Source organism: Dama dama, chromosome 14 (assembly GCF_033118175.1).
Source record: "Dama dama isolate Ldn47 chromosome 14, ASM3311817v1, whole genome shotgun sequence".
In the NCBI taxonomy this organism is placed as follows: Eukaryota; Metazoa; Chordata; class Mammalia; order Artiodactyla; family Cervidae; genus Dama; species Dama dama.
Window position 1 is genome coordinate 74,504,158 of NC_083694.1, and position 25,384 is coordinate 74,529,541.

The window sequence follows — 25,384 nt, forward strand, 5'->3', positions numbered from 1 at the left end:
GAAAAAAAAACAAAAAACCCGTTCTCATTCCTCAGCTTAACTCCATAAAGTGAAACGTGACAGACACACACAGGAATAGCAGCTCACAGCCATGCAGCTGCTGCAGTGGGTTTGCAAACACAGTAAGAACAGCGTCCACCCTTCTCACCATTTGCCTCTGTTTCGTGGAACCTGTGTTCTCCTCCTGAAGCCGGACTCCTGCCCTCTGCCCCTCCTCCCCTCTTCTCTCTCCCTCCCGCGTGTGGGTCTCCCGGGAGCCTTCCCCGCCCCCCTCCCCGAATAAACCCAAGCTCTTCGATGGAAAAGTGGTCACGTCCACTTCATCTTGGGCCCTGACAGCACTGAACACGGAGATAACCCCAGTGCACTCACAGAGGCTGCTCAGTCCCCGGCAGGTCTCAGGAAAGGAGTCAGACATGAACGCACGACTGTGATCACATATGTCCTTACTTCCCATGGGGGCTTTTATACCAATGCCCGCTGTCTCCAGGGCCTGAGGACAGCGAACCTTCATTGAGCACCCTCTGTGTACCTTGAGAAACCTGGCACATTATATCATGAGTTGCTAAATGAGAGCGTATACAATGAATTTGTCAAAGCATTGATGAAGCAGATTAAGCACTTTCATCAAAAGCGGCCTGTGTGTTTGTGGATCAGAGAACTGACTCTAAAGCGGTTACTCGGGAACCGCTTCGTGACTCCGAGGGTGAACTGGGGGCTGGAACCACAGGCGGCTCTTGCTGACTCCTGCACTGTGCTCAGCCCATCCGAAAATTGGGGCCAGTAGGTTAAAGCAGCCCCGAGGTAGATTCTGAAAAATAATTAATCTACTAGAAGGACAGAAAAAAGTCTTTTCTAATGTTATAGGGGAAGAAAATCCTACACGACAAAGTCCAATGGATCCTAAGGAGCATGTGCAAGTTACACCCCACTGAAAAAGCAAAAACATAGACACTCTGGGAGATCCCCAGAGGGGCTCCTGTTTCTAATGGTATCTCACGAGCCATGCATATAAGGTTGGTTTCCCCACCTCAGTGGGATGGTCATTTTGACTCACCTGAAACATCAGACACTATTGGGTTGTAGAGTTTTCTGAAATCCACCCTTTATTTGGATTGCTGCTCAATTAAAAATAGATGAAAAAATTCATACAGATAACTATGAATTGGAGAGGGCAGGATTTCAGTGTTTATTTCTTATCATTTGAGAAAACAATGTATCCTTTGTAGTCCCAAACTTGCCTGAGTCTCACCAGGAAGGGCCCTGAAATAGACATCAGACATCAAATTGTGCCTTAATGGACACTAAGTATTCACATGGATGGCCAGGTTTAATTCAGTGAACCTAGATACTGCCACAATTTATTTTATTCTCAGACAGACAAATTTTAGAATATCTTATGATTTTCAGGGATGTGGGAATGTCAGCTAAACAGTGTTATCTGACATGGTCAGGTCCAGGCGAGTTACCTGTCCAGTCCAGGGGCATCCTTACCATCAACTCCCAAGTCCTTAATAATCTAGTTCAACCTGAATCCTTTTCTTTTTTCTTCTGAGCAACCAGTGGAAGCCCGTATAATTCTCATCTTATAAAAGAATTCATTTAGAGCTGGTTTGAAAGTTAATGGTTAAACCCATTGTTTGTGGTCCCATGAATACAGGTCACAATAGTAACAAGCCTTTAGACAGAAGGTACATAAAGAGAGAGGAGCAGTTCAGGACCTTATTACAACATGTCTATCAAACCCAGGGGAACAAACAATGTGTCTGATTGATTTTTAAAAAGTCTGGCAGACAGCTCTCATTGTGCCTGTAGCCCCAAACCTTGCCCCAAATTAAAACTGGAAGTTGAAAAAAAAAAAAACCAGCCTTCCTGACTCAACCACCAGGACTCACTCTCTCGGGGCAAAATCCCTCAGTTCCACTCAAGATTCTCATCTTTCCTCTCGTAGGTTCAGGTGTGGGTGACCCCGAGATGTTTCCCCATAGGCGACTGTGCCAAGGATGGAGAGATTTCTGGAGAACAAGACCCGCCCACCCTGCCCCTGACCGCAAACAGAAAAGCTCCTTTTCACTTTGACTATGTCTGTTCCCTTCAGTCTCTCCTCTTGTTACGGTAAAGGCCAAACACTAACAGGGCAAATGAGTAACATGCAAGAAAGGCCCCTGGAGAATAACTCAGGGAAGAAGATCACTTCTGAGCAGTAAGTCACATCTCAAGTCTCCCAATACCAGCTCTGCAGAGCTTCTGAAGCCCACAGGTAATACGATGGTGGCTCTTATCACAATACATTTTTCTCTCCATGTGACCGTGAGCCGTCTCCTTGCCCTTCTCATCACGGCCAGCGAGTGTCATTCCAAAGGTGCCCAGTCCTGGGCGTTCAGAGAGCAGCTCTGCAGGCTCCACTGGGATAAACTCAGCTGGTTGGGGACTTCAGATTAAAGGTGCAGAGCATGTAGCAGATTATAAAACAATATTTAGATTCAAACAGATAAAGGAAATGCAGCTGGAAACCATGGGGGATTAATTAAAAGACACATGGAGAGGGGGCAGCTTTCCTGGCGGTCCAGCAGTTCAGCCGCCAAGCTCCCAATGCAGGGGGCCCGGGTTCCATCCCTGGTCACGGAGACAGATCTCTCATGCCACAGCTAAGATCTCGCATGTCGCAACTAAAGACACCAACTGTGGCAGCTAAGACCCAGCACAGCCAAATAAATACATCAGGAAACATTTTTTTTTAAAAAAAGACTATATTTGGGTCCATTCCAACAATCACATTTAAGATTTATAAAATGCAGGGAAGTGAAGGATAAAAATTGGATGTGGGCATTGTATAAGCTATGAAAGAGGTCTGCGTTCACAATTACTTACAGGAAGAATCATCTTTCTGGACTTTCAGAGCCAAGGGAACCAGAAAGCAGATATCTCAGAGTACGGAAGTAGTATATTTGGATATAGCACTTACATTTTCTTTTTTTCACTGACTGGTTCCTGACTACACGAAAACAGGAATTAACTAGCTTAGCAAAATACCAAACCAAATTCCTTTCCCCTAAAAAACAAAAATGAACAAACAAAACAGGTTGTTTGTTTTAGGACAGGAGGTAGGAGAGGACCGACATTCACCGGTTTTCAGGTGTGAAACGAGGGAAGAGCGTTCACGTGACCGGGTTTCTAAGCTAAAACTGCAGCTGGCATCGCGGCCAGCTTCTCAGGGAGGCGGCCCCACTGCGAGCCGTGTCTCCCGGGACAGAGGGGGTGCTGGGCAGGGCCTCCCCCCACCGGGGGTCCCCACCTACAGTCCCCGCCCCACCACTGACGAGCCGTTCTGGCGTGCACGCCGTGGAGGTAACACTGTTCACGCTTCCCTCCTGGTGCAGGGGGCAGTGAATGGAGCAGAAGTGTACAACTCTTGGCAATCTACAGACGTCCTCCAGGCTTCCCAGAACACACCTCAGAAAGAAGCATGATATATACATACACACACGCCAAATGGAAAGTCATCCCAAGTGACATCAAGTGAGGTTTACATTCCATTATTTAAAATAGAAAAGCGATGATAATAAAGACTGTATCATTTGTTATCGCCTTATCTGTGGAATCTGAAAAAATGATACAAACAGACGCACAGACATAGAAAACAAATTTATGTGACCAAAGGGGAAAGGAGGGAAGGAGTTCGCAATTAACATATATAGTCCTGAACATATACAGAGAACTATATATAAAATAGATAATCAACAAGGACCTACTGTATAGCACAGGGAACTCTACTCAATACCTTGTAATAATCTATAATGGAAAAGAACCTGAAAAAGAAGAGCTATACATATATATGTATACATAACTAGGTCACTTAGCTGTTCACTTGAAACTAACACAACACTATAAATTAACTGTACTTCAACTTCAAAATTAAATGAAATCAAACACTAGCTAGCTGAGCATTGAAGAATTGATGCTTTCGAACTGTGGTGTTGGAGAAGACTGAGTCCCTTGGACTGCAAGAAGATCAAATCAGTCAGTCCTAAAGGAAATCAATCCTGGATATTCACTGGAAGGACTGATGCTGAAGCTGAAGCTCCAATATTTTGACCACCTGACACTAAGAACTGACTCATTGGAAAAGACCCTGATGCTGGGAAAGATTGAAGGCGGGAGGAGAGGGCAGCAGAGGACGAGATGGTTGGATGGCATCACCGACGCGATGGACATGAATCTGAGCAAACTCTGGGAGACAGTGAAGGACAGGGAAGTCTGGAGTGCTGCAGTCTATGGGGTCACAAAGAGTGGGACACGACTTAGCAATTGAACAACAAGCTTTCAAAGTGATAAGATTTTAAAATTCCAAGATAGTATTTTGGTTTTTTAATACATACACACACACATGCACAAATGTGTCTCTAGCTATGGAATTATATTTTAAACTAAGCCAAGGAGAATAAAATATTAAATGTAGATTATAGATTACAAAAGCTGTAAAGAAAATTCCCTAAAGTAATAAAGTGTAACTTCTACGCTGAATACAAAAAAGTAACTAAAGGTTGCCCAAAGGCTCTGGAATCATCTCCCTCACCCCTTTCAGGGTCTGAGACAGATTTGTAACTGTACCCAATTTGTACAGATGAGGTAACTAGACCTGAATTAAAAAAAAAAAAAAAAAACACATTATCACAAAAAAATACAAATTGAAGCTCTCGAAATCCAGTTCCCCAGTGTTTGGGTATAACAAAAAAATCTGCTTTCAGATTCACAGGTTTATTGTGAATTTAATTAAAGTTCTTTAGATATTTAAATCAGCATTCAGGAATGGTTTTGAACTCTATCTTTTTAAGAAACTGCACATTTGAAATGACCTGATAAAACATTTAGGAGGAGTTAACAATGCAGCTCATATAAAACTTCAAAAGTTATCAACACAATCGGTCTTTTGTGCCTCTTAGTGATTTTAGGACTGAGACAGATCCTTGCAGTCAGTCAAAACTGTCCAAACTCCTTCTAGAACAATGACAGTAATCCAGCTGAGGCTTAACAAAGAGTACAAAATATTGTAGATTGCTAAATTGGGCCAGCTTAAGATAATACTTCTATTGATGTCAAATAAGATAAAACCAAATATACCTAATTTGCTATCAAATTGTTTGGAAACCCATTCTTAAAGAAAAAAGAAATTAAATTACCTAACTCGTTTCACGAATGCAAGCATTTCTCAATTTTTCTGCTTTTTGTTTGTTTGTTTCTGGACGTGTCGCGTCTCAGTTGCACTGGGCGGGTTAACTGCGCCTCGGCAGCTGAGAGCTTAGTTCCCTGACCAGGGATAGAACTCGCGTCCCCTGCTCTGAAAGGTGGATTCTTAACATACTGGACCACCAGCGGAGGCTCTCCATTTTTCGTGTTTTGCCTTTTGTTTTGAAACTTAAGCAAACCTCCCATGCCTTCATTTGTCAATGAGTGGACGGGTACTTTCTATAGAAAATATAACACAAATATGACACCTGTGTTTTGCAATTTCACCAAGTTCTCACAAGCTGAGGCCAGGTCAGCAAAATCAGTGACACACCCCTCCCCTCCCCAACAACAAAAAAAATCTGCGAGTACACTGCCCCACTTCACCAGACTGATTTCCATATTCCATTTTTGCCATATCGACTTTGATATTAGAAGGTCCAGAAAGCAGCTTTCATCAATCACAGTGACAATTCCCAGTATTTGTCCCAAGAAGATATTAAGGGGTTTTCTTATAATTAATTTACATGTAGGTTTAAGATGAATCAGTGATTGTTCGAAACAATTCCAATCAATAGTCAATCATTTTCCAGCTCTAGTCAACTCAGATCCACTTTGGAAGATCTGAGTGGTTTGCAAACAATGGGGACAAAGTAATAACCTATATCCATTGTTACTATGGGCTGGGTTTTTTATGTATTAGCCCATTTAACCCTCACAACAACCTTAGGACGTAAGTACAACCCTTCTTTTACAGATGAAGACATTGAAGTGTCAGGGCGCAGAGGAGCTTGCCCAGGCTCATCCAGCACAGCACACCAAAGCCACTGGCCTCCAGCACGTCACTGCCTCTGGGCGCACACACACACACACACACACACACACACACATGCACACGCGCACACACGCACGCACACCCTCCGCTGACTGCAAATGAGCACCCTCTTTCCCGCTTGGTACTAGCAATGTACTCTCCCGGCAGACACGCAGCGGACATTGTGATCTAATAACACGCCAAACATGCGTAAGGAACGAGTCTGTGACGATTCTTCGGGTCCGAAGTCCGATGCTCCATTATTCTGCCCTGTGCATCCCCCACAAAGCCCAGGACAGCTCTGGGAGGACCGCGTCAGTTCTCAGGACTGCCTACCGACTTGATTTTGATAATACTGGAGAATGGATGATGGAACTTAGAAACAAAGTCAGCCCAGTTGCTGGCACTTTCTGTAGCGGCTGGGCGTCCAGCCAGACAGTCTAGATAATGCGCACGGCGCGGACAGAATAACCAGGGGAAGGGGGTGAGGTGTGAACGCAGGACGGGCTCTCGTTGTTGTTCTAGATTTTTAGAAATATTGTCCAGTGATCAGTTCTGGTGCTCATACTGAGGTGAGTCACTGAGAGAGGTATTTCTGTGACTGAGTGAGTGAGCAAGCAAAGAAGAAAGGGGAGAGAGATGGAACACGGGAGAAGAGAAGGAGGAGACAGCGTCCACACAGACCTGAAACCACACAGACCCGATACCCAGCACTGTGAATGTCTACACAGTGGAAGACAAACAGCAACACTGCAGAAAGTTTGCATTTTGAGAAAGGAATACAAATTGGCATCCAACAATAAGTACGCTGCATTTTTAGGCTGCTTAATTTGATTTACATCTAATTAAAAAAACAACAACAACAGACTGAGCTAGCAAGGTAATGCTCAAAATCCTTCAAGCTAGGCTTCAGCAGTACATGAACCGAGAACTTCCAGATGTTTAAGCAGGATTAAGAAAAGCAGAGGAACCAGAGATCAAATTGCCAACATCTGACTAGATCATCAGAGAAGGAAATGGCAACCCACTCCAGTGTTCTTGGCTGGAGAATCCCAGGGACAGAGGAGCCTGGTGGGCTGCCGTCTATGCGGCCGCACAGAGTCGGACACGACTGAAGTGACTCAGCAGCAGCAGACTGGATCATAGAAATTTTCCCAAAAAAAAAGAGAATTCCAAAAAAATATCTACTTCTGCCTCACTGACTACACTAAAGCCTTTGACTGTGTGGATCACAACAAAGTGTGGAAAATTCTTAAAGAGATGGGAAGACAACCTTACCTGCCTCCTGTGAAACCTATATGAAAGTGAAGAACTGGACATGGAATAGTGGACCGGTTCCAAACTGGGAAAGGAATCCATCAAGACCATATATTGTCACCCTGCTTGTTTTACTTATATGCAGAGTACATCATGAGAAATGCCAGGCTAGATGAATCACAAGCTGGAATCAAGATTTCCAGGAGAAATATCAACAACCTCAGATATGCAGATAATACCACTCTAATGGCAAAAAGTGAAGAAGAACTAAAGCGCTTCTTGATGAGGGTGAAACAGGATAGTAAAAAGGCTGGCTTAAATCTCAGCATTCAAAAAACTAAGATCATGGAATCCAGTCCCATCACTTCATGGCAAACAGATGGGGGAAAAGTGGAAACAGTGACAGATTTAATTTTCTTGGGCTCCAAAATCACTTCAGACAGTGACTGCAGCCACAAAATTAAAAGATGCTTGCTCCTCAGAAGGAAAGCTATGATGAACTTAGTGTATTAAAAAGCAGAGACATCCCTTTGCTGACAAAGGTTTGCATAGTCAAAGCTATGGTTTTCTCAGTAGTCATGTACAGATGTGAGAGCTGGACCATAATGAAGGCTGAGCGCTGAAGAATTGATGATTTTGAACTGTGGTGTTTAAGACCCTTGAGAGTCCCTTGGACTGCAAGGAGATCAAACCAGTCCATCCTAAAGGAAATCAACTGAGACTATTCATTGGAAGGACTGATCCTGAAGCTGCAGCTCCAATCCTTCGGCCGCCTGCTGCAGTACCCCATCAAAACGGACTGACCTGCAGTAGAAACTGGGTGCCCTCAGCTCTAGTCTCTCTCTCTTTTTTCTTTTCTTAGTGATCTTTTCATTTCTGGCATCTCAACTATGTCTTCCTCAAGGCTCACATGTTTGGGATTTTTAAAAATACATTCTCAAGTGCTTTGGCCTTTAGTTTTTCAACTGTTGAAGGTTCCTGGGTTCACATCCCTGTTTAAAAATAAAATAGGTTTTGGTTTTGCTATTAATGTCTCCCTGCCAATTGAACCAACATCGTGCTCCCCTTCCACCCCTGAGTACAGGAAAATCCCGTCTCCTACCATCTCCTGTCCTGTGTCTGCTCATCGTCCTCAATTTTCTTGACTTTTCACTGATGACTCATGAGCCACGGGACGACAGCCGTGCCCGCACAGGCAGGCCAAGCCGCACGGCCACGGATGACCAGGGGCACGGCCACGGTGCACCTCCTGCTCGGTCCACGCGGACCAGGCTCTCTCTGGCATCTCTCGGGGGACATTCTGACCTTCCTCACTTGGCTTCCTACTCGAGGCCTCTGTCTCTTCACAGGTCACCAGGGAGCACCGTGAGAATGTCAACGACCACATGCCCGACTGTTAACAGAGAGGAGTGCTGAGAGCTGGACAGGCTGTGTGATTCACCACGGCGGCGGGCAGGACACACTTGACCTGAGTGGGTGAGCAGGGGAGCCAGGTCTGGTCCGAGCTCCTTAAAGGATGGGGAAAAGCAGAGAGACGAGTGGCCAGACTCCAGGACCAGACAAACGGGCCAATCACAGCTCCATTCCCGAGCTGATTGACTCCGGGAAAATAATTTAGCTTCACGAATCTCCACTTACCCCATTTTTTTTAAGTATAGGTGATTTACAATGTTCTGTTAGTTTCAGGTGTATAGCTCAGGGATTCAGAATATATAGTCATTTTTTTCAGATTCCTTTTCCTTATAGACTATTACAAAATATTTAGTAGACTTCCCTGTGCTATGCAGTAGGTCCTTGATAATTATCCATTTTATATATAGTAGTGTGTATATGTTAATCCCAAACTCCTAATTTATCTTCCCCCCACCCTTTCCCACAGACTTAATCATAAGTCTGTTTTCTATGTCTGTGGGTTTATTTCTGAATGGCCAACAAAAGGAGAATGGTAAGTTACAGAGGAGCCATCTAAAAGAACAGCAACCAGAAATTAAAAATTACGTTTTAGAAAGAAACATATGGGGTGGAAAAATATTGATCATATAATGTAAATGTCTAAAAGGGAAGACTATAAAACAATATATACGACACCAATTTTGCCTGTATTTCAGTACTTAAATACACTGGAAAAGACTAGTAGAAAACATTTCAAAGCTTTCCTTCCAGATCCTTGGAAGGATGACAAACCGAGACAGTGTATTAAAAAGCAGAGACATCATTTTGCTGACAAAAGTCTGTCTAGCCAAAGCTATGGTTTTTCCAGTAGTCATGTATATATGTGAGAGTTGGACCATAAAGAAGGTTGAGTGCTTAAGAATTGAGGTTTTCAAATTGTGGTGCTGGAGAAGACTCTTGAGAGGCCCTTGGACTACAAGGAGATCAAACCAGTCAATCCTAAAGGAAATCAACTCTGAATATTCATTAGAAGGACTGATGCTGAAGCTGAAGCTCCAATACTTTGGCCACCTGAGGCAAAGAGCCGACTCACTGGAAAAGACCCTGATGCTGGGAAAGACTGAAGGCAGGAGGAGAAGGGGACAACAGAGGATGAAATGGTTGGATGGCATCATTGACTCGATGGACATGAGTTTGAGCAAAACTCCAGGAGATGGTGAAGGACAGGGAAGCCTGGTTTGCTGCAGACCATGGAGTTGCAAAGAGTGGGACATGACTGAATAACAATAATAACAAAAGATCTCAGGATGCCAGGATTACAGGTGACTCCCTTCATACTTGGTTGCATTTTCTAAGTTGTCTTAAACTCTTTTTCTGTACACATATCTACATGTACCTAGATTGTTTTACTTGAATGCATATGTGATCATACGCCCCTAATTTTTCTTCTCTTTGGCTTGGTTCTCCCACTCACGCAATGACTTGCCTTTGCTCTTCTACTATACATCTTCACGAGACCCCTCCAAGCTTTCCTGAGAAGGCTCTGCGTAGCTTTTCTTTAATGGCCGCATTATAGCCAATGAAGTGGAGATTCTATAATTTATTCAGCTATCCCCCCATCAGTGGTCGGTCTCTCTGCTTGAATGTTTCCATGCTCCCAGGATGGACGCTAAACACAGGCCAGGCTCTGCGCAGGTGGAATGGGGTTAGGACCCTGAGCCCTCCACAGCCCCTCAGGAACCCCTGGTTACTTGGCCCACTCGGAGGTGCCCTCAGGGATGCTCCAGCCCCACTTCTGGAATGCTGCCTCTCATCCCTCCCAAGATGCATTAGGGACGCCTGGAACCCCCAGCATCCTACACTCTGATAACAGCTCTCCTCCTTCCTCTCTTCCACCAGACCGAACTTCACAAGGTCTACTCTTCATCCCCAGGACCAGTTACAGCCTCCTACACATTTTAGCTGGTGAAGCAAATGGATGGATGGATAAATAAACAGATGAAGATGCGAGTGAACAGACAGAGGCATGAATGTTAGGACGTTTTGAGGAACTACAAGTAGTTCTTTACAGCCAGAGTATAGAATGAACGAGAAGGTAGGGGAGAAGACAGATCAGAGAAGTTAAAAAAGAAAAAGTCAGGGGACATATGTACACCCATGGCTGATTCATGTTGATGTATGGCAGAAACCAGCACAATATCATAAAGCAATTATCCTTCAATTAAAAATAGATACATTTTTAAAAAATGGTCAGATCCTAAAGGGTCTTGTGTGATAAACAGTATGAATATTTTATTCTAAAGAGTAGGGCAAACCACTGAAGAATTTAAAGCAGAATAGTTAATCACTTTTAAAAAAGAAATGTGTTGAGCAGGAGTGTGGGAAAAGGCCTGGAGGAAGCCAGAGCGAAGGCAGAGAACCATCTGGAGAGGACAGAGGAATCAGAGGCGTAAATGATGCGCCCGCAATGTGTTCTCACTCAACCTTCCTGCCGTCTCAGGAGCTGGGGTCCATGCTGCACCCACGCTGAGAAAACAGTGGGAAAGGGAACACAGAACTCACCAAGGGTCACACTGGTGACCAATGTGTGCCCGGACCAGACCTCGAGTCCCTCGGGCTCCAGGCCAGTGAGCTGTCCGTTCTGGACGTCGGAAGCCAAGGCAAGGGCAGGGCCAGAGGACGGATGCCACGGAGGGAGGTTGGGGAACGGAGGGACGGAGCTGGGCCACTGAATGGACGCGGCAAGTCAATCAGGCGGAGACTCAGAGCGCTACTCAAATTTCCGGCTTAGCAATTTGGCGATGTCCTTCATTCAAAAAATTTGGCATTTGAAATGAAAGATGATGAGTTCTGTCTAGGACATGATGAATTGGATCTGCACATATGATTTATTGATATTTATATATATTTATATTATTTAAGGACATTGTGCCTTACCAATTCTATGTTTAAATTTCTATGCATTTCCCTAGCTTAAATCTTCTAGCCATCAATACTAATAGTGTTAGTGGATATTTATGGAAATGACTGTTGTGTGCCAGGCATATAAACCATTTAATTCATAATAATTAGTTTTAGGATTAAACAATAGCACATATGTAAAGCACTGGCTTATAGTATGTGTTCAACAAATGGAGAAATGATACATGATGACATAAAAGGAAAGAGAAGTTGAAAAAGTAGGAAAAAATCACATACCTAGTTACAACTATTCTAAATCTCACATATATTCTAATATTAATATAATTAATTGGAATAAAGCTTCAAGATCACAATAATGGCCCAAAAAAGACCCTAAACTTAAGCACAGCACAATTAAGTTTGGTGGAATTCTATTGGGTGGTAATAGAAGTTAGTGAAAAAGAGAATGAATAATTGCAATCTCACAATTCCAAATTTTTTATTTACCTGAAAAATCAACTCTCTTTTCTCTTAATTATTAGCTAAAGATAAAGATGGTTTGTGGCTATCTGGGAAATACAAAAGAACTGGAAAGATCTAAAAATACATTAGTATCTAAATAAATAATGCTTGAGGATATAACTTGTTAGATTCATGGAAATAAAAATAGCAGGTAGAAAGTATGCCTGTCTCTTTGAAACTCATTTTTGTTTTTCTCTATTTCATACAGTATAAGACAACCTTTCTAAGTACTGGGTTGACCAAAAAATTCGCTTGGGTTTTCCCATAAACCTTACAGAAAAACCAGAACAAACCTTTTGGCCAACCCAATATCTTCAATCAATCCTTTCTTTTTTGGTTTTATCTTTCCTTTCCCAAAATGTAATGTGCATTTATGCCCTTATTTTATTACTATCAGTAGATTGGTGATTGATGTTTTGACTAATCACAGATTGCTGTGTGTTCAGAAACCGTTTAAGGATTGCTTACACGGGGCGGGGCGGTGCACATGCGTGTTCAGCCGCTAAATCATGTCTGACTCTTTGCAACCCCGGGGACTGTAGTCCGCCAGACTTCTCTGTCCATGGGATTGTTTTCAAGCAAAAATACTGGAGTGGATTGCCATCGATATTTTAAAACCCTTCCTCATTTACCATTTTTGATTAAATGCTCTCTTATTTCACAAAGGACTGAGAGGGCAAAAAAACAACAATAAACAGTGTATATTAGAACAACACAATCAAGATTGAGTTGTATGGCCCTACGGAAGATTTAGCCATGTGAATATTTCATTCTAGAGGAACACTCATTACTTGAAAGATCATTTCACTCATGTAGTCTATCCGATGATGTCAGGTAACATACAACCTTCAGGTCCATGAATTAAAAATGCCTGAGATCTATTTGTGGCTCCATATCTTTTACAAAATAATTACTATGTAAATTCTAGAGAAATCACTTTGGATGTTCTACATATCCCTCTTTTAAAAATAGTTTAGATAATTTAGTTATTTGCCTAAATGTTTTAAAAGGCCTTAAATGGAAACAAAATGGCACTGAATTTATTTCATTTACTCTAAATAAAGATATGAACCAAAAGTCATCAGACCCAGATCACAGATTGTGATAAACGTGGGGAACTCAACACAAGCCTACAGAAGAATCAAGTCTGAAAGATTTCAATTGCTGGAAGATTGACTAAGGCTCTGTTTAATTATTAGTGCTATAAAAAGTGAGTAATATTTACCTGGCCATAATAGTACTGTGTAAAAATAACTTATCTTTCCTGCCAGGTGCCCCATTTCTCACAGTTATTAAAAAGAATGAAAAGAAATCTTTACACAGTCATTACTTCTCCAGATCCGCCACCCCATCATCTTACATGATTGGGGGCTTGTGGATTGTTAAAGAAGCTGATTTTTTTTTTTTTTTTAACTGCCAGTGCTAGCCCGGGTCTTAAATGAAATCGGTGACAAGTGGCTTTGTTAGTGAAGGGTACCAGCAAAAATACCCCAGGGAGCAACAGGGTATGTGTATGTGTGTGCCGTATGTGTGATAGTGGTAAAATATCTGCCTGCCAGTGCGGAGATGCAGGAGATGTGGGCTCGATCCCTGGGTGGGGAAGATCCCCTGGAGGAGGAAACGGCAACCCACTCCAGGATTCCTGCCTGGAGAATCCCATGGACAGAGGAGCCTGGGGGGCTACAGTTCATGGGGTTGCAAAGAGCTGGACACGACTGAGCACACAAACTTCCCAGTAACTGGTACAGTCAGTCCCGCTGAGTGATGAGTCATTTAGGGTGCTTGTTCTTAGTAAATCCAAACATAAACATACCCACAGGACTTTCTGGGATGTGCTCACGCACCGTGCTGACCAGAAAAACCGATTTTACAAGACTGTCAGTTCCTAACGGATATGTCATAATGTCTCGGAAGGGTATATTCAGGAAGTTTACAGCGACTGTGATTCATTAACCCAACTCCAACATCATCATGCAATATGGGTTCAGATGACATTACTGAATGCTTTCTGGATTTTGGCAAAGATGTCCAGGAGTCATTAGTTATCTGTCAATCATTTACAAATCCTTTCTGAAATCAGTTAGCAAATAATGTTTTATCAGTATAAACAAGGGTCCTTGTACATGGGAGTCACTGCAGGTCTGCTCTGTGGTGGTGTCTGATGAGTTCGGTGGGATAGCAAAGGTGATTAAACGCCCACATCTGCCCAAAGGAAATGGTCGGGCTGTGCCTTGATTGGGAAAAATAACTGCTAAAAATTGAGGTTGTAATTCCTCTTTCACTTTTCCCCCAGCCTGGCTGGAACCTAAATTGTTCATTAACCATCTCTCGGGCTGAGTTCCGTGCACCTGTTGTTTGTATCACATGTGAATGTTATTCCAGCCTTCTTTCACAAAAATATGTTCATTTCTCACAAAGTTCTGAGTGTCTATTTCTAGTCAATTAGCCTCCTAGATAAGCTTCAAAAGACCAAAGTAACTCATTAATTCGACATCTCCTCAGCATGCCAGTAAGTTCTACAGGAACGTGAGTAAGACAGGCAAATAGCAAATTGTATTTTTTAAAGGTTCATGTGGGAGTTATTAGGAAACCAGTAACACTATCATCTTTCAATATTTTTTTATATTTTGTAAATAAGTCTGTCTAATCAGAGGTATATAACAAAGCATGGAATCCAATCTCTCTTATTGTTCCATGTTTTATTAAATAGCCATACACGCAAAAGAAAAGGGCCAAAGCAAAGAATGACGTGACGCTATTAAATTACAAACCATTGGAGGTCTTCCATAGAGTGTCAGGTCATACCTATAACTAAGAACGGGCATCAAGGACAAAACACAGAAAAGAAACTTGCATATATCTTCCAAAATTCCATTTATGGAAGATGGGTCTCTCACCCAAGACCCCAAATCACACAGTCCACAGTGGTTTTCAATGACGTCAATGTGTATTGGAGGGCTTCCCTGGTGGTCTAGTGGTTAAGAATCCACCTTGTAATGCAAGGGACATCGGCTCCATCCCTGGTCTGGGAAGACCCCACGTACTGCGAGCAACCAAGCGTATGTCACAACTGCTGAACCCAAGCTCCAGAGCCACAGCCATGGGCCCACGTGTCACAGCTACCGAAGCCCACGCGCCTAGAGCCCAGACTCTGCAACAAGGGACGCCCCCGCAACGAGAAGCCCGCACACCGCAACTAGAGAAAAAGCCCAGACAGCAACAAAGACCCGGCACCGCCAGAAGTTTAACCAGTAAATAATTTTTAAAAATAAAATAAAGACTTCTGGGACTTCCCTGGAGGTCCAGTGATTAAGAATCCACCTGCCAACGCAGGGGACACAGGGTCAATCCCTGAAGACCCTACATGCTGCAGGGCAACTAAACTCACCTGCCTCAACTATCGTCGGCACACCCAGAGCCTGTGCCGCTCAGCAAGAGAAGCCCTTACACCGCCAAGAAGAGCGGCCCCCACTCCGCACAGCTAGAGAGAAACAAAACCCAGTGCGGCCAAAACACGAGCAAACAAATAAGTCTTTTCAATTGCTGAAGATTGAAATTAAAAAAACACAATATATTACTACAGCCTGAATGCAGAAGTGCATGGGAGGAGGCAGCTTTCTATTAAGCTGGACATTAAAAAGGCTTCTGAAAATGCCACTTTTTAAAGATTCTTTTGCTTTGGAAAATAGCTCTTTTCAATTTTCAATATGTTATCATAATCACCTTGATAACAATAAATTAATATACCTATAACTAATAATTTTTACTTTCTCAATTTTAATTCCAAATGCAATAAAAATGAATAGATATAATTTACATAACCAAAAACCTTTTGGAGTTCTAATAATTTTTAAGAGAATAGATGCTTCACAGGGTCATATATCCTTTAACATTTACACAGGTACATTTCTGGTACTGCACCACATTATTGTCTGGTTGCTTAAAGAAATAGCAACAAAGAACTGACATGGATAATTATAATCACCCAATCCTTTGTAGCCTGAAATATATATTTACTTGTCCAGCTAAATATTCACTTCCAGCCTCCCTTGCAGCTAAGTGTGAAAGAAAAAGTGAAAGTGAAAGTCACTCAGTTGTGTCTGAATTTTTTGTAACCCCATGGACTGTAGTCCATGGAATTCTCCAGGCCAGAATACTGGAGTAGTAAGCTTTTCCCCTCCCCAGGGGATCTTCCCAACCCAGGGATAGAACCCAGGTCTCCTGCATTGCAGGCGGATTCTTTACCAACTGAGCTATCAGGGAAGCAGCTAAGTGTGCATATGTGTCAAATTTCTGCCTAGTGAAATAAAAGCAAAGTGTTTACACAGTACTTTCAGCAAATGTACTGGAAAAGGAATACATGTTTTCTCTCGTCATCCACACTGCTTCCTGGTAGTGATGGCTGGCCTCTAGCAGCTGTTTTGGAACACGAGGACAGGAGACAGAGGATAGAGTAAATGGAAGGAGTGAGGTCTTGTGTAACTTCATAGGGGCACAGTACCATCCTTACCTCTGAATTTCTTTTATAGAAGAAAAATAAATGTCTTATTTAAACCACTGCCTTTCTGATTTTTCTATTATATGCAGTCAAATTTAATATAAAAAAATATAATTTTGATGGGGAAAATGCTGTACATAAACAGTCTGTGTTTTCCAAATGGTACCTTAGGCAAAAAAAAAAAAAAATTGCTCTATTAGCAAAATCAAAACATACAAGAAAACGACTCACATACATAGGAAAAGACATGCATTGTTCTAAGAATCCAGATTTTATTACTTTGAAAAACAATAGACATATTCCACAAGAGCCTAAAACTAATCTTGGTCATTTGAATATTATCTCTTTCATGTGAGGAGTAACCCTTTTTTTTCCATGGATTCAAGGAAAGAATGAAAATTTTTTAATTATGGGATATGTATTTGTCAGCATTAACCTCAAAGTATAAAGTGTTACTTTTGGGGGGCAAAGAAATAGTCTGCCCTTTTAATCAACTGACCAATCTACAAACAAGCTAAGGTTAACTCCTCAGCTAATGAACAGGGACGATTTAAAAAAAAAATAAAAGCTGGTTGACAAAACAAGAAGAGATAAATGAGCACAAGCTCAGCAAGGCTGCCTGCAGGGTTTCGAAGTGTCAATCATATCCCCGGTCATCACTTGGAGAATGAATGTCTGCCCACGTTATCATCCAAAATATATTTACAGAGGTCAGAAGAGCTACGTCTGTCCTCCTCTATGCAAAGAGGTGATGACATCCAAGGGGTATGTCACAAGCCTAAGTTTAGTTAGTGGACTTAAGCTGGTTTGCAGTTTTCCCCACTAAGTGTGATCTTCTGACCCCTCAGTTTTACAACCTTCCACTCTCTGCCTGCACACCAACTCTCCACTTCTGAGTTAATCATTTCTGTGCCATTATCTGCCAAGAGTTCTTATCTCTTTTGCTGTCACTTTATAACAGGGTCCTCTTATCAACCTGCCTGGAGTCACATGATTCGTCCAAGCCTATCAAAAGTTTCCATTCCTCTGATTAGAAACCATCACGAAACTGGATACAAGGTTTACGGCAGATCACTAATGCTGGAAAAAGTACAGAGTCCAGGGAAGGACTTGCTTGTAACTTTCTGGTTTCTTGGAGTTTCTTTTTTTTTTTTCCCCTTGCTTTTTCTTAACTTTCACTCAGGGTTATTGTAGTCTGATGTGTCCTGCCCAAGGCTACAAAATTTGACAAACTTCACTTCCTTCTTATACTCAATGATATCTGCTTTAAACCAAAGGACTGCCTATCATTTCATTAAGAATGTCTTCTAATTCGGATACTGGGGATTTACAAGAATCTCTAAAGCACGGACTTACACCTATTGGTAAGTAGGAGTTGCTCTATTTATCATCTATTTATTATCCTGCTATGACACTAATACATGTAATTCAATGCCATTGATGTATTTACTATTGTAAGTCACTGCTTTTCCAGTTGTGTTTATTAAAAGCACGTAAGACCATGTATATATCACACATTTATCTTTCTTGAAGTTGAAGAGGCAAATGAATATTTCAAATAATCTTATAGCCTTTGTTGTTGGATGTCATTCCACCAACCTAAATCAGCGAGAAAACAAAATGTACAATATATTCATTTCATCCCTAATATTTTCTGATACTTTTAAATGAGAAATAATAAACTAAAAGTTGAACCACTTGAAACAAGTTAACCATATGGAGTCATCATTGATCCAACCTTAGCAAATGCTTTCAACTGTCCGTGGAGTTTGAAGCCACACCACAGTCTATCTCATTCATTGCAGGTACTATAGAAAACTTTTGTTTTTCGTTCCAAAAGACAAAAACAAAACCCCAAATAATACCATCATTAAGTTAAGAAGTTAGGGGTTACAGATTTTCAAAATAATGGGTCTATCTTCTTTTTATAAACAGAATAAGTACACAAAGCTAATTTTCCTTTTTAAAAAGAACAAGCAATGCCAAGTCACAAACGTTAATGTTACAGCAAGAACACCTTCAATTAACCCTAAACGTAAAGGGTGAAAAAGAAAAGACTCCCAGGCATCTGTAATCATTGGTCTGTGGAAAATCTTGCCTTTATTCCTCCGCACTAGTTTTTGAAGGCCCTAAGCCCTTTCTTGCAGCACTTTCTTAGGCTTTGGAATGAATTGGAATGTCCCTGTAATTCGCAAAGGCCTGAGTTCCAGCTCTGCTGAGAAGGAAAACTAAGGTCTGGGTTTTTCCTCCTTCTCCCTTCATAACCAGCTGACTCCACTGAACGCAGTGATTGCTTTTTTATGGGTCAACTACACCCTAAAGTATATCAATTGAGGAAATGGCAAAAAAAAAAAAAAAAAAAGTTCTGCACTTACGAAAAGGAAAACACTGGGAAGGCAGGCAGAGTGCAACAGAATTCAATTGCTCTGCAGATAAAAAGAAAATACGGGTACAGAAATGAGCTGGAAGAGAACACAGCGGCGATTTCACATCTTTGCCCAGGGAGCAGCCGCCGGGCGCCTGGGCAAAGGGTCCCTGAAGGCGGAGGCCGCTGGGGCGAGGGCGCGCCCGAGTGTGGGGCGCGGGGACGCGCGGCGAGGCCCGGAGAGGCGGGGGCGCGCAGCGAGGGCGCGCTCAGAGATGCACCCACCTGTGGCTGAGAATTCAGGGCGAGGAAATCCGGGACCGCGCTCGGGGACCCTCACGTGGCGGCGCCAGCCCGGGGAGAATGAACCGGGTGAGGGGTGGAAGGGACCGCCTTCGCGTTGCGTCGGATCCCGCCCAGCGCTCAGGCCGCGCGGGGTCTGTCCGGGGCACGAAGCTGGACCCCCTGTCCGTCTGGGGTCCGCGGCGTCCGGAGCGCCGGCGGCCGAGGGGGCGGCCGTCTAATCCCGGAGGGACCGCTGGAGGCGGAGCCTCAGGAAGGTCCTGAAGGAGGAACCCAGGAACCCACCCTGAATCCCGATCACAGGCCGACCAAAGAACAGTTTTCCGTTCAAAGAGCCGTCTCCCCGGACCTCACTCGCCGGCACGGCCCGCTCCGGGTCCAGGCGCGCTCCCTCCACCCACCTTACCCCCCAGGTGCCCGGGGATGGCAGCCTCGCAGGTGGTGTGAGACGCCCTCTTTGGAACACCCTGGTCACCTCGGGGAGGCTGCTGGCTCTGGGCGTCATCTGCTCCATAGCGTAGCCTCCGGGGATGCTGGGGGTGGGGGTGTCATTCCCCGGGTGCTGGCCTTTCCTGGATGCTTGGCCAGACGGTCACTCAGAAGGACAGTGCTCCATCAGCTCCTTCAGTGCGTCCCTGAAGGCCACTCGCCTCTAGAATGGGGGTGGGGGTCTGACCGCCCAGGCCAGGCCCACCGAGGAGAACCCACCTGTGCAGCTCGTAGCTGCTTTCCCCAGGGCTTTGATGGCAAATGGCACCTTGGGACCAGGGGAGAGAGGTCCCCAAAACTGAGCCCATTGTATGTACAGCACAGTCAGGGACTGAATTCTGCCTCAGTTCCTCTGTTCTGCTGGGAATGTGCCTGTTTATCTAAAAGGCCGTCTCTGTGGGTCCAAGCTGGCATGACAGTTTTATGTATTGGTGGTTCCATGACAGCTGCATATAGCCTGTGCTCATAGAGAAAAGTGAAAATAAGATGCCGGTGTGCCTCCTGCCTGCCCGCAGGGCTGTCTGAGAGCGTGAGGGCTGCAGACCTGGGCTGTAACTAGACTGTTCCCTTCAAGGGAACTGCTCTCAGATGCCTCCCAGACTCCCGGCTTCTGGCTTAGGTTTTTTACATTCTCATAAGTAGGGTGACATTACAGAGTGATATGCAGTACCAGTTTGAGAGAGAGTAAAGTATTTGTCTGTATCACCGAAAGAGCCAAATCTGCGTTGTAGGAAACATGTCATCTAAGGAGTTTTCAGCGACCCTCCAACTATGTGCCCAACGTTATGGTTGATTTGTGTTAAGTTGATGTAATTTTTCTAATTAAGTGCATTTTCAAAGAATATTATACAGTCCGCATAATGTTGCATATGAGCCATAGTAAGTTCTGTGTAGCTAGGGTATATGATAGGAGGTCCCCGGTGGCTCAGATGGGAAAGAATCCGCCTTCAATGCAGGAAACCAAGGTTTGATCCTTGGGTCAGGAAGATCCCCTGGAGAAAGGAATGGCAACCCACTCCAATATTCTTGCCTAGAGAATCCCATGAACCAAGGAGCCTGGCGAGCTACAGTCCATGGGGTCGCAAGGAGTCAGACAGGACTGAGTGACTCAGCGCACGCAGGGTGCATGAGACACAGCGAAAGTGCCGCCCGGAGGCTGTGATAGAAGCGTTGCTCTCTGGTCCCCTTGGTGCTCTCGGAGCCTGCTTTTACTTGGATGGTAAGCTTCAGCAAGCTCTGTGCCCTGAAGGACCTCTGGAAGCCAGCGTCACACCGTGGACGCTGAGACAGCCGGCTGTGTCACCCTAACCTCCCCCAGCGCTATCCGCAGTGCCGTTGAGAACACTGTCACCCAAGCCAGTGCTCTGGTCCTCGAGCTGGGCTCAGGCGGCCAGTTTTGTCTGGGAGGCTGAACCCCGGAGCCTCTCTCCTCCCTGGCTCCTGCCCGCCTCCCAAACACTGCTTCTGAGATTCTCTTTACTGGCCTGGATCCGCAACTGTGATGGGACTTAAAGGACTTCTTTAACGACTCCTTTAATGAACCAAGAGAGATACACAGAGAAAGCAAGAACAGAGGCTTGGTGATGCTTTTTTCCTTGACTTGACCCTTCCACCCAGACACAATGTCTAGGGTTATCTTGGCTTCAGCCTTGAACTTGAACTGAGCTAGAGAAGGGCTCTGGGACTGTCTCCCACCATGGTCCAACCTCCCCAGACACCTCCTGGCATGCTCTATGCAGGGAAAGAAGCAGACATCTTGCCCCCCAGTCCAGACCCTCCCTCTGAGGGTTCGTCCTTACCCCTCACCTTGTTGGAACTTCTCTGAGAAATCCACTTGGCTTCAAGGAACTTCAGGAATTGGGGGGGGGGGGGGCATTGTATCTGGGGAGGGCCTAGGGGAAGAGCTGAATATGAACGGTGTCAGTTTGAGAGATGGAGCCTGGAAACCCACGTGGACTGAAACTGACCAGTCAATAAAGACTGCCTCCTTCTCAGCCTTTTAGGAAGCTCTGTTATGTTTGTTTACGTGATTCATAAGAAATGATACATTTAACTTTTAAATCTCGAATAAGCAGAATATCTGCAGATAATGCGATCGAGTCCTGAGGACGGTGTCAAACACTGCAAGACAGCGCAGTTGGCAGGAACCTTCCACTAAAAGGATCCATGTTTCATGGTCCTTAGAATGACTGGGCTCCCCAGGAGGCACTAGTGGTAAAGGGCCAGCCTGCCAAAACAGGAGATTGTGGGTTCCATTCCTGGGGCAGGAAGATCTCCTGGAGGAGGGCATGGCAACCCACTCCAGTATTCTTGCCTGGAAAACCCCATGGACAGAGGAGCCTGGCAGGCTACAGTTCATGGGGTCACAAAGAGTCAGACACAACCAAAGCGACTTAGCATGCAGAATGGCTAGTGACTCCCTTCCTACTTGGTTTTCTTACAGAGGATGCTTTGGGGGAAATTAGGGGGAAAGAGAAAAAGATAAAATAACTGATATTAGTAACAGTGTGATGGGCTGCTCTCCTGACATGATCGCCTGCATGTAAAATTTATTTTGTTTTAAAAAAAAAAAGGTTTTCTTCGTGAACCTTATTTTGTTGCTTAGTCACTGAGTTGTGTCCAACTCTGTGACCCCAAGACTGTAGCCCACCAGGCTCTTCTGTCCATGGGATTCTCCAGGCAAGAAGACTAGAGTGGGTTGCCATTTCCTTCTCCAGGGGGTCTTCCCAACCCAGGGATCCAACCCGGGTCTCCTGCATTGGCAGGCAGATTCTTTACTACTGAGCCACCAGGGAAGTCCAAGCCTTACTTTACTGATGAAAAAAAAAAAAAAAAAGAACTTAGAAAGGTCAAGTGATTTACCCAAGGTCACTCAGTTTGTCAAAAGAGTGGGCTATAAGTGGAACCCATGGATGAGACTCTGAAAGCCATGCATTTTCCTCAAGGTTGTATCTTTTCGTCCTTGTTGATACAAAGAAGTAATGATCACAAGCGATGTTGATTTATTCAGACTTTCTGCCAAAAGGCATTTTGGACTTAAGAAAGACACTGGTCAATGGCTCTTTGGCTTCCTCCTCCATCCACAGTGCAAACCAGGTTTAGAACCCCCAAGAGTTTGAAAGAGTGGGCTCGGCCAGCATCTGGAGCCCTGAGGGCAGAGCAGCCTTGTCTCGGACTCTGCAATTTCCTGAAAGGATCTTTGACGTTGAGCTTGCAGTTCTGTGGCCTCTTGTGACAACCCGCGGGGCTACTGATCGGATGACCAAGGCATAGAAAATTCACAGCATCCACTTATTATCGTCAGAGGTATGAGGATGGCAGGGAAATCCCTCAAAATGAATGCATTTACAGAGGACTTTTTATTCCTATATATAATACAGAAAGTCACTCAGTTGTGTCCGACTCTTTGCGATCTCCAGGCCAAAATACCAGAGTGGGTAGCCTTTCCTTTCTCCAGGGGGTCTTCCCAACCCAGGGATCGAACCAAGGTCTCCTGCATTGCGGGTGGATTCTTTACCAGCTGAGCCACAAGGGAAGCCCAATAGATCTACATTTTACTCCTAAGAAACAAGCAAATGTCTCCTGGGGGGGAGGGGACAGGGAAAGAGTTTTAAACACCGCCTCCCACGCCCTTTTTAAGCACTTTTGACAAAGCCGGGTGTGTCTCCCACGCCTGGGCTAAAGTGTTTTCACAGTAAACGCTACTTCTGGCTGCGGGTCTGGGCGTCTGCAGCCTCGGGGTCCCAACGCTCCATCACCTCCAGTGGTCTCTGTGGGCCTGGAAAGAAAACTGCTCGGAACCCGCCCCCCGCCCATCCCGTCCCCGAGGCGACGCCCCACAGTGTCCCGACAGGAAGCCCAGGGGAAAGCGAAAGGATTCGCCCCAAGGCTCGGCGCACGCTGGCCACCACCTCTTAACCACGAAAGTTGTTTTCCAATTGAAGGCAGGTTGGAAAAGGACCCTCCCCGAATCGCGCGATCCGCGACCCCTTGGGGGACCGTAACTTGCCCGCGCGGCAAGTCCCGGGGGGACGGTCCCCCCGCGAGCCCCGCCTTTCCAAACCCACACTTTCTTTGCTGGGTAAGAGGCACCCAAACTGCTCGACGGCCGCAGCTCAGAGAGTCCGACACCCTTAGATCTTAAGAACCTTCCGCCGGGGGGACTTCCCTAAGACACAGCCTCGCGGCAGTCCGTCCCCGAACGGCCCCAGCCCGGGAAGGGGAAGCTGGGGGGCACGTCACCCCATCCCTCGTGAAGCTTCCAGTCTGGCCACAGTCAGTGGGACGTCAGTCTAGAGTCATCTAGTGCTGGGATCCGAGTTCCTGCTCCGGGGTGGGGGGGTGGGGAGACGGCGGGGCGGGGCGGGGGTCCCTCTGGGGAGTGGGGTCGCCCGGGGAGCAGCTCTCACCCAGAGCTTGGTGGTCTGCTCTGGGCCAGCAACGTCCTCGCGGATGTCACTCACCGTTCTGGTTTGTCCCGAACAACCTGGACGGGGTGGTTCCCAGAGTTGAGTTGCAGCTCACTCACGCTTCCATTTCAATCACAGAGAGGAACAGCTAGATTACTTTGGCGGATTCCCAGGTGGCGCTAGTGGTAAAGAGCCAATGCAGGAGACGTTAAGGGACGCAGGTTCGATCCCTGGGTTGGGAAGATCCCCTGGAGGAGGGCATGGCAACCCACTCCAGTACTCTTGCCTGGAGAATCCCATGGATAGAGGAGCCTGGCTGACCCCGGTTCTTAGGGTCGCAAAGAGTCAGACAGGACTGAAGCGACAGCGCACAGATTAGGTTGGCCCAGCACCTACCCAAGGTCAGGTCCCAGCCGGCTCCTTTCGCAAGACTGGATGTCCCCGTTCACCTCGAGGGCCACTGGCTCTACCAAGGTGGGACGTGCCTGGGTCCCTGGGCTGGGGCAATTCTCTGTAAGGCAGAAGTTCTGCGAGGAAGCCTTCATACCAAGAACGGCAGGTTCTGATACTCCAGGCCAAAGTCTCCCCAACCTCACCTTTCCCTAGATACAAAGATGCGAGTTTGTCTGGGGAGAGCTTGAGGGGCCTTGGTTACCCAGGTAACTGTGTCACCTTGCGTTTTCCTCGCTGGTCAAGACGGGGCCGGGTATATACTAAGATGTTCCCATAGTGACTGTGCTTGGATCGCTGTTGGCGGCCACCCTACCCGGCAGTCTTTCCGGGGTAGAAGGTCTAAACTGGCTGCAGTTCTTCTTCCTGGACTGGAGGTTGTGTTGAGGATGTCGGAAGTAGTTATTTACGCAGGCGTCAGAAAAGGATTTTTAAAAAAAAGACACGACTTTTCACCTATTCCAGTTTACTTTCTGAACGCTTCGGCCAATTCCACGCTCTTCATAACTTACATGTCTGCACTAAAATTTAACTCTTTAAAAAAAAAAAAAAAAGCGCTTCCAACGCGGGGTTGGGACGCCTCCACCCCAGCCACCCCGCCCTCCAGCTTGGGAGCGCGACTCCAGAGTTCTTGCTAAATTTAATTTTCAGAGGAAAGCAAAAGTGACTTCTGATGGGCTTCTAGAGTGGCAGGGGCGGAGAAATGAAACAGAGCCCACGCTTCAGCCGTGGATTCTGTCTCCCCCCAGGCTGGCCTG

At 45.2% G+C, this 25,384-nt stretch overlaps 1 protein-coding gene across 2 annotated transcripts in view; it reads left to right on the top strand.

Annotated features, from left to right (window-relative positions):
- The first annotated feature begins 17,676 nt into the window (after positions 1–17,676).
- Positions 17,677–25,384, top strand: part of NR5A2 (nuclear receptor subfamily 5 group A member 2) — a 125,901-nt gene continuing 118,193 nt past the window's right edge. Inside the window, exon 1 of one of the 2 annotated variants that reach the window (XM_061161101.1) lies at positions 17,677–17,974. In XM_061161101.1, coding sequence (XP_061017084.1) covers positions 17,911–17,974 — 64 coding nt within the window. In that variant the 5' untranslated portion in view covers positions 17,677–17,910. The remainder of the gene's footprint in view (positions 17,975–25,384) is intronic. The other variant, XM_061161096.1, reaches the window with a different exon arrangement.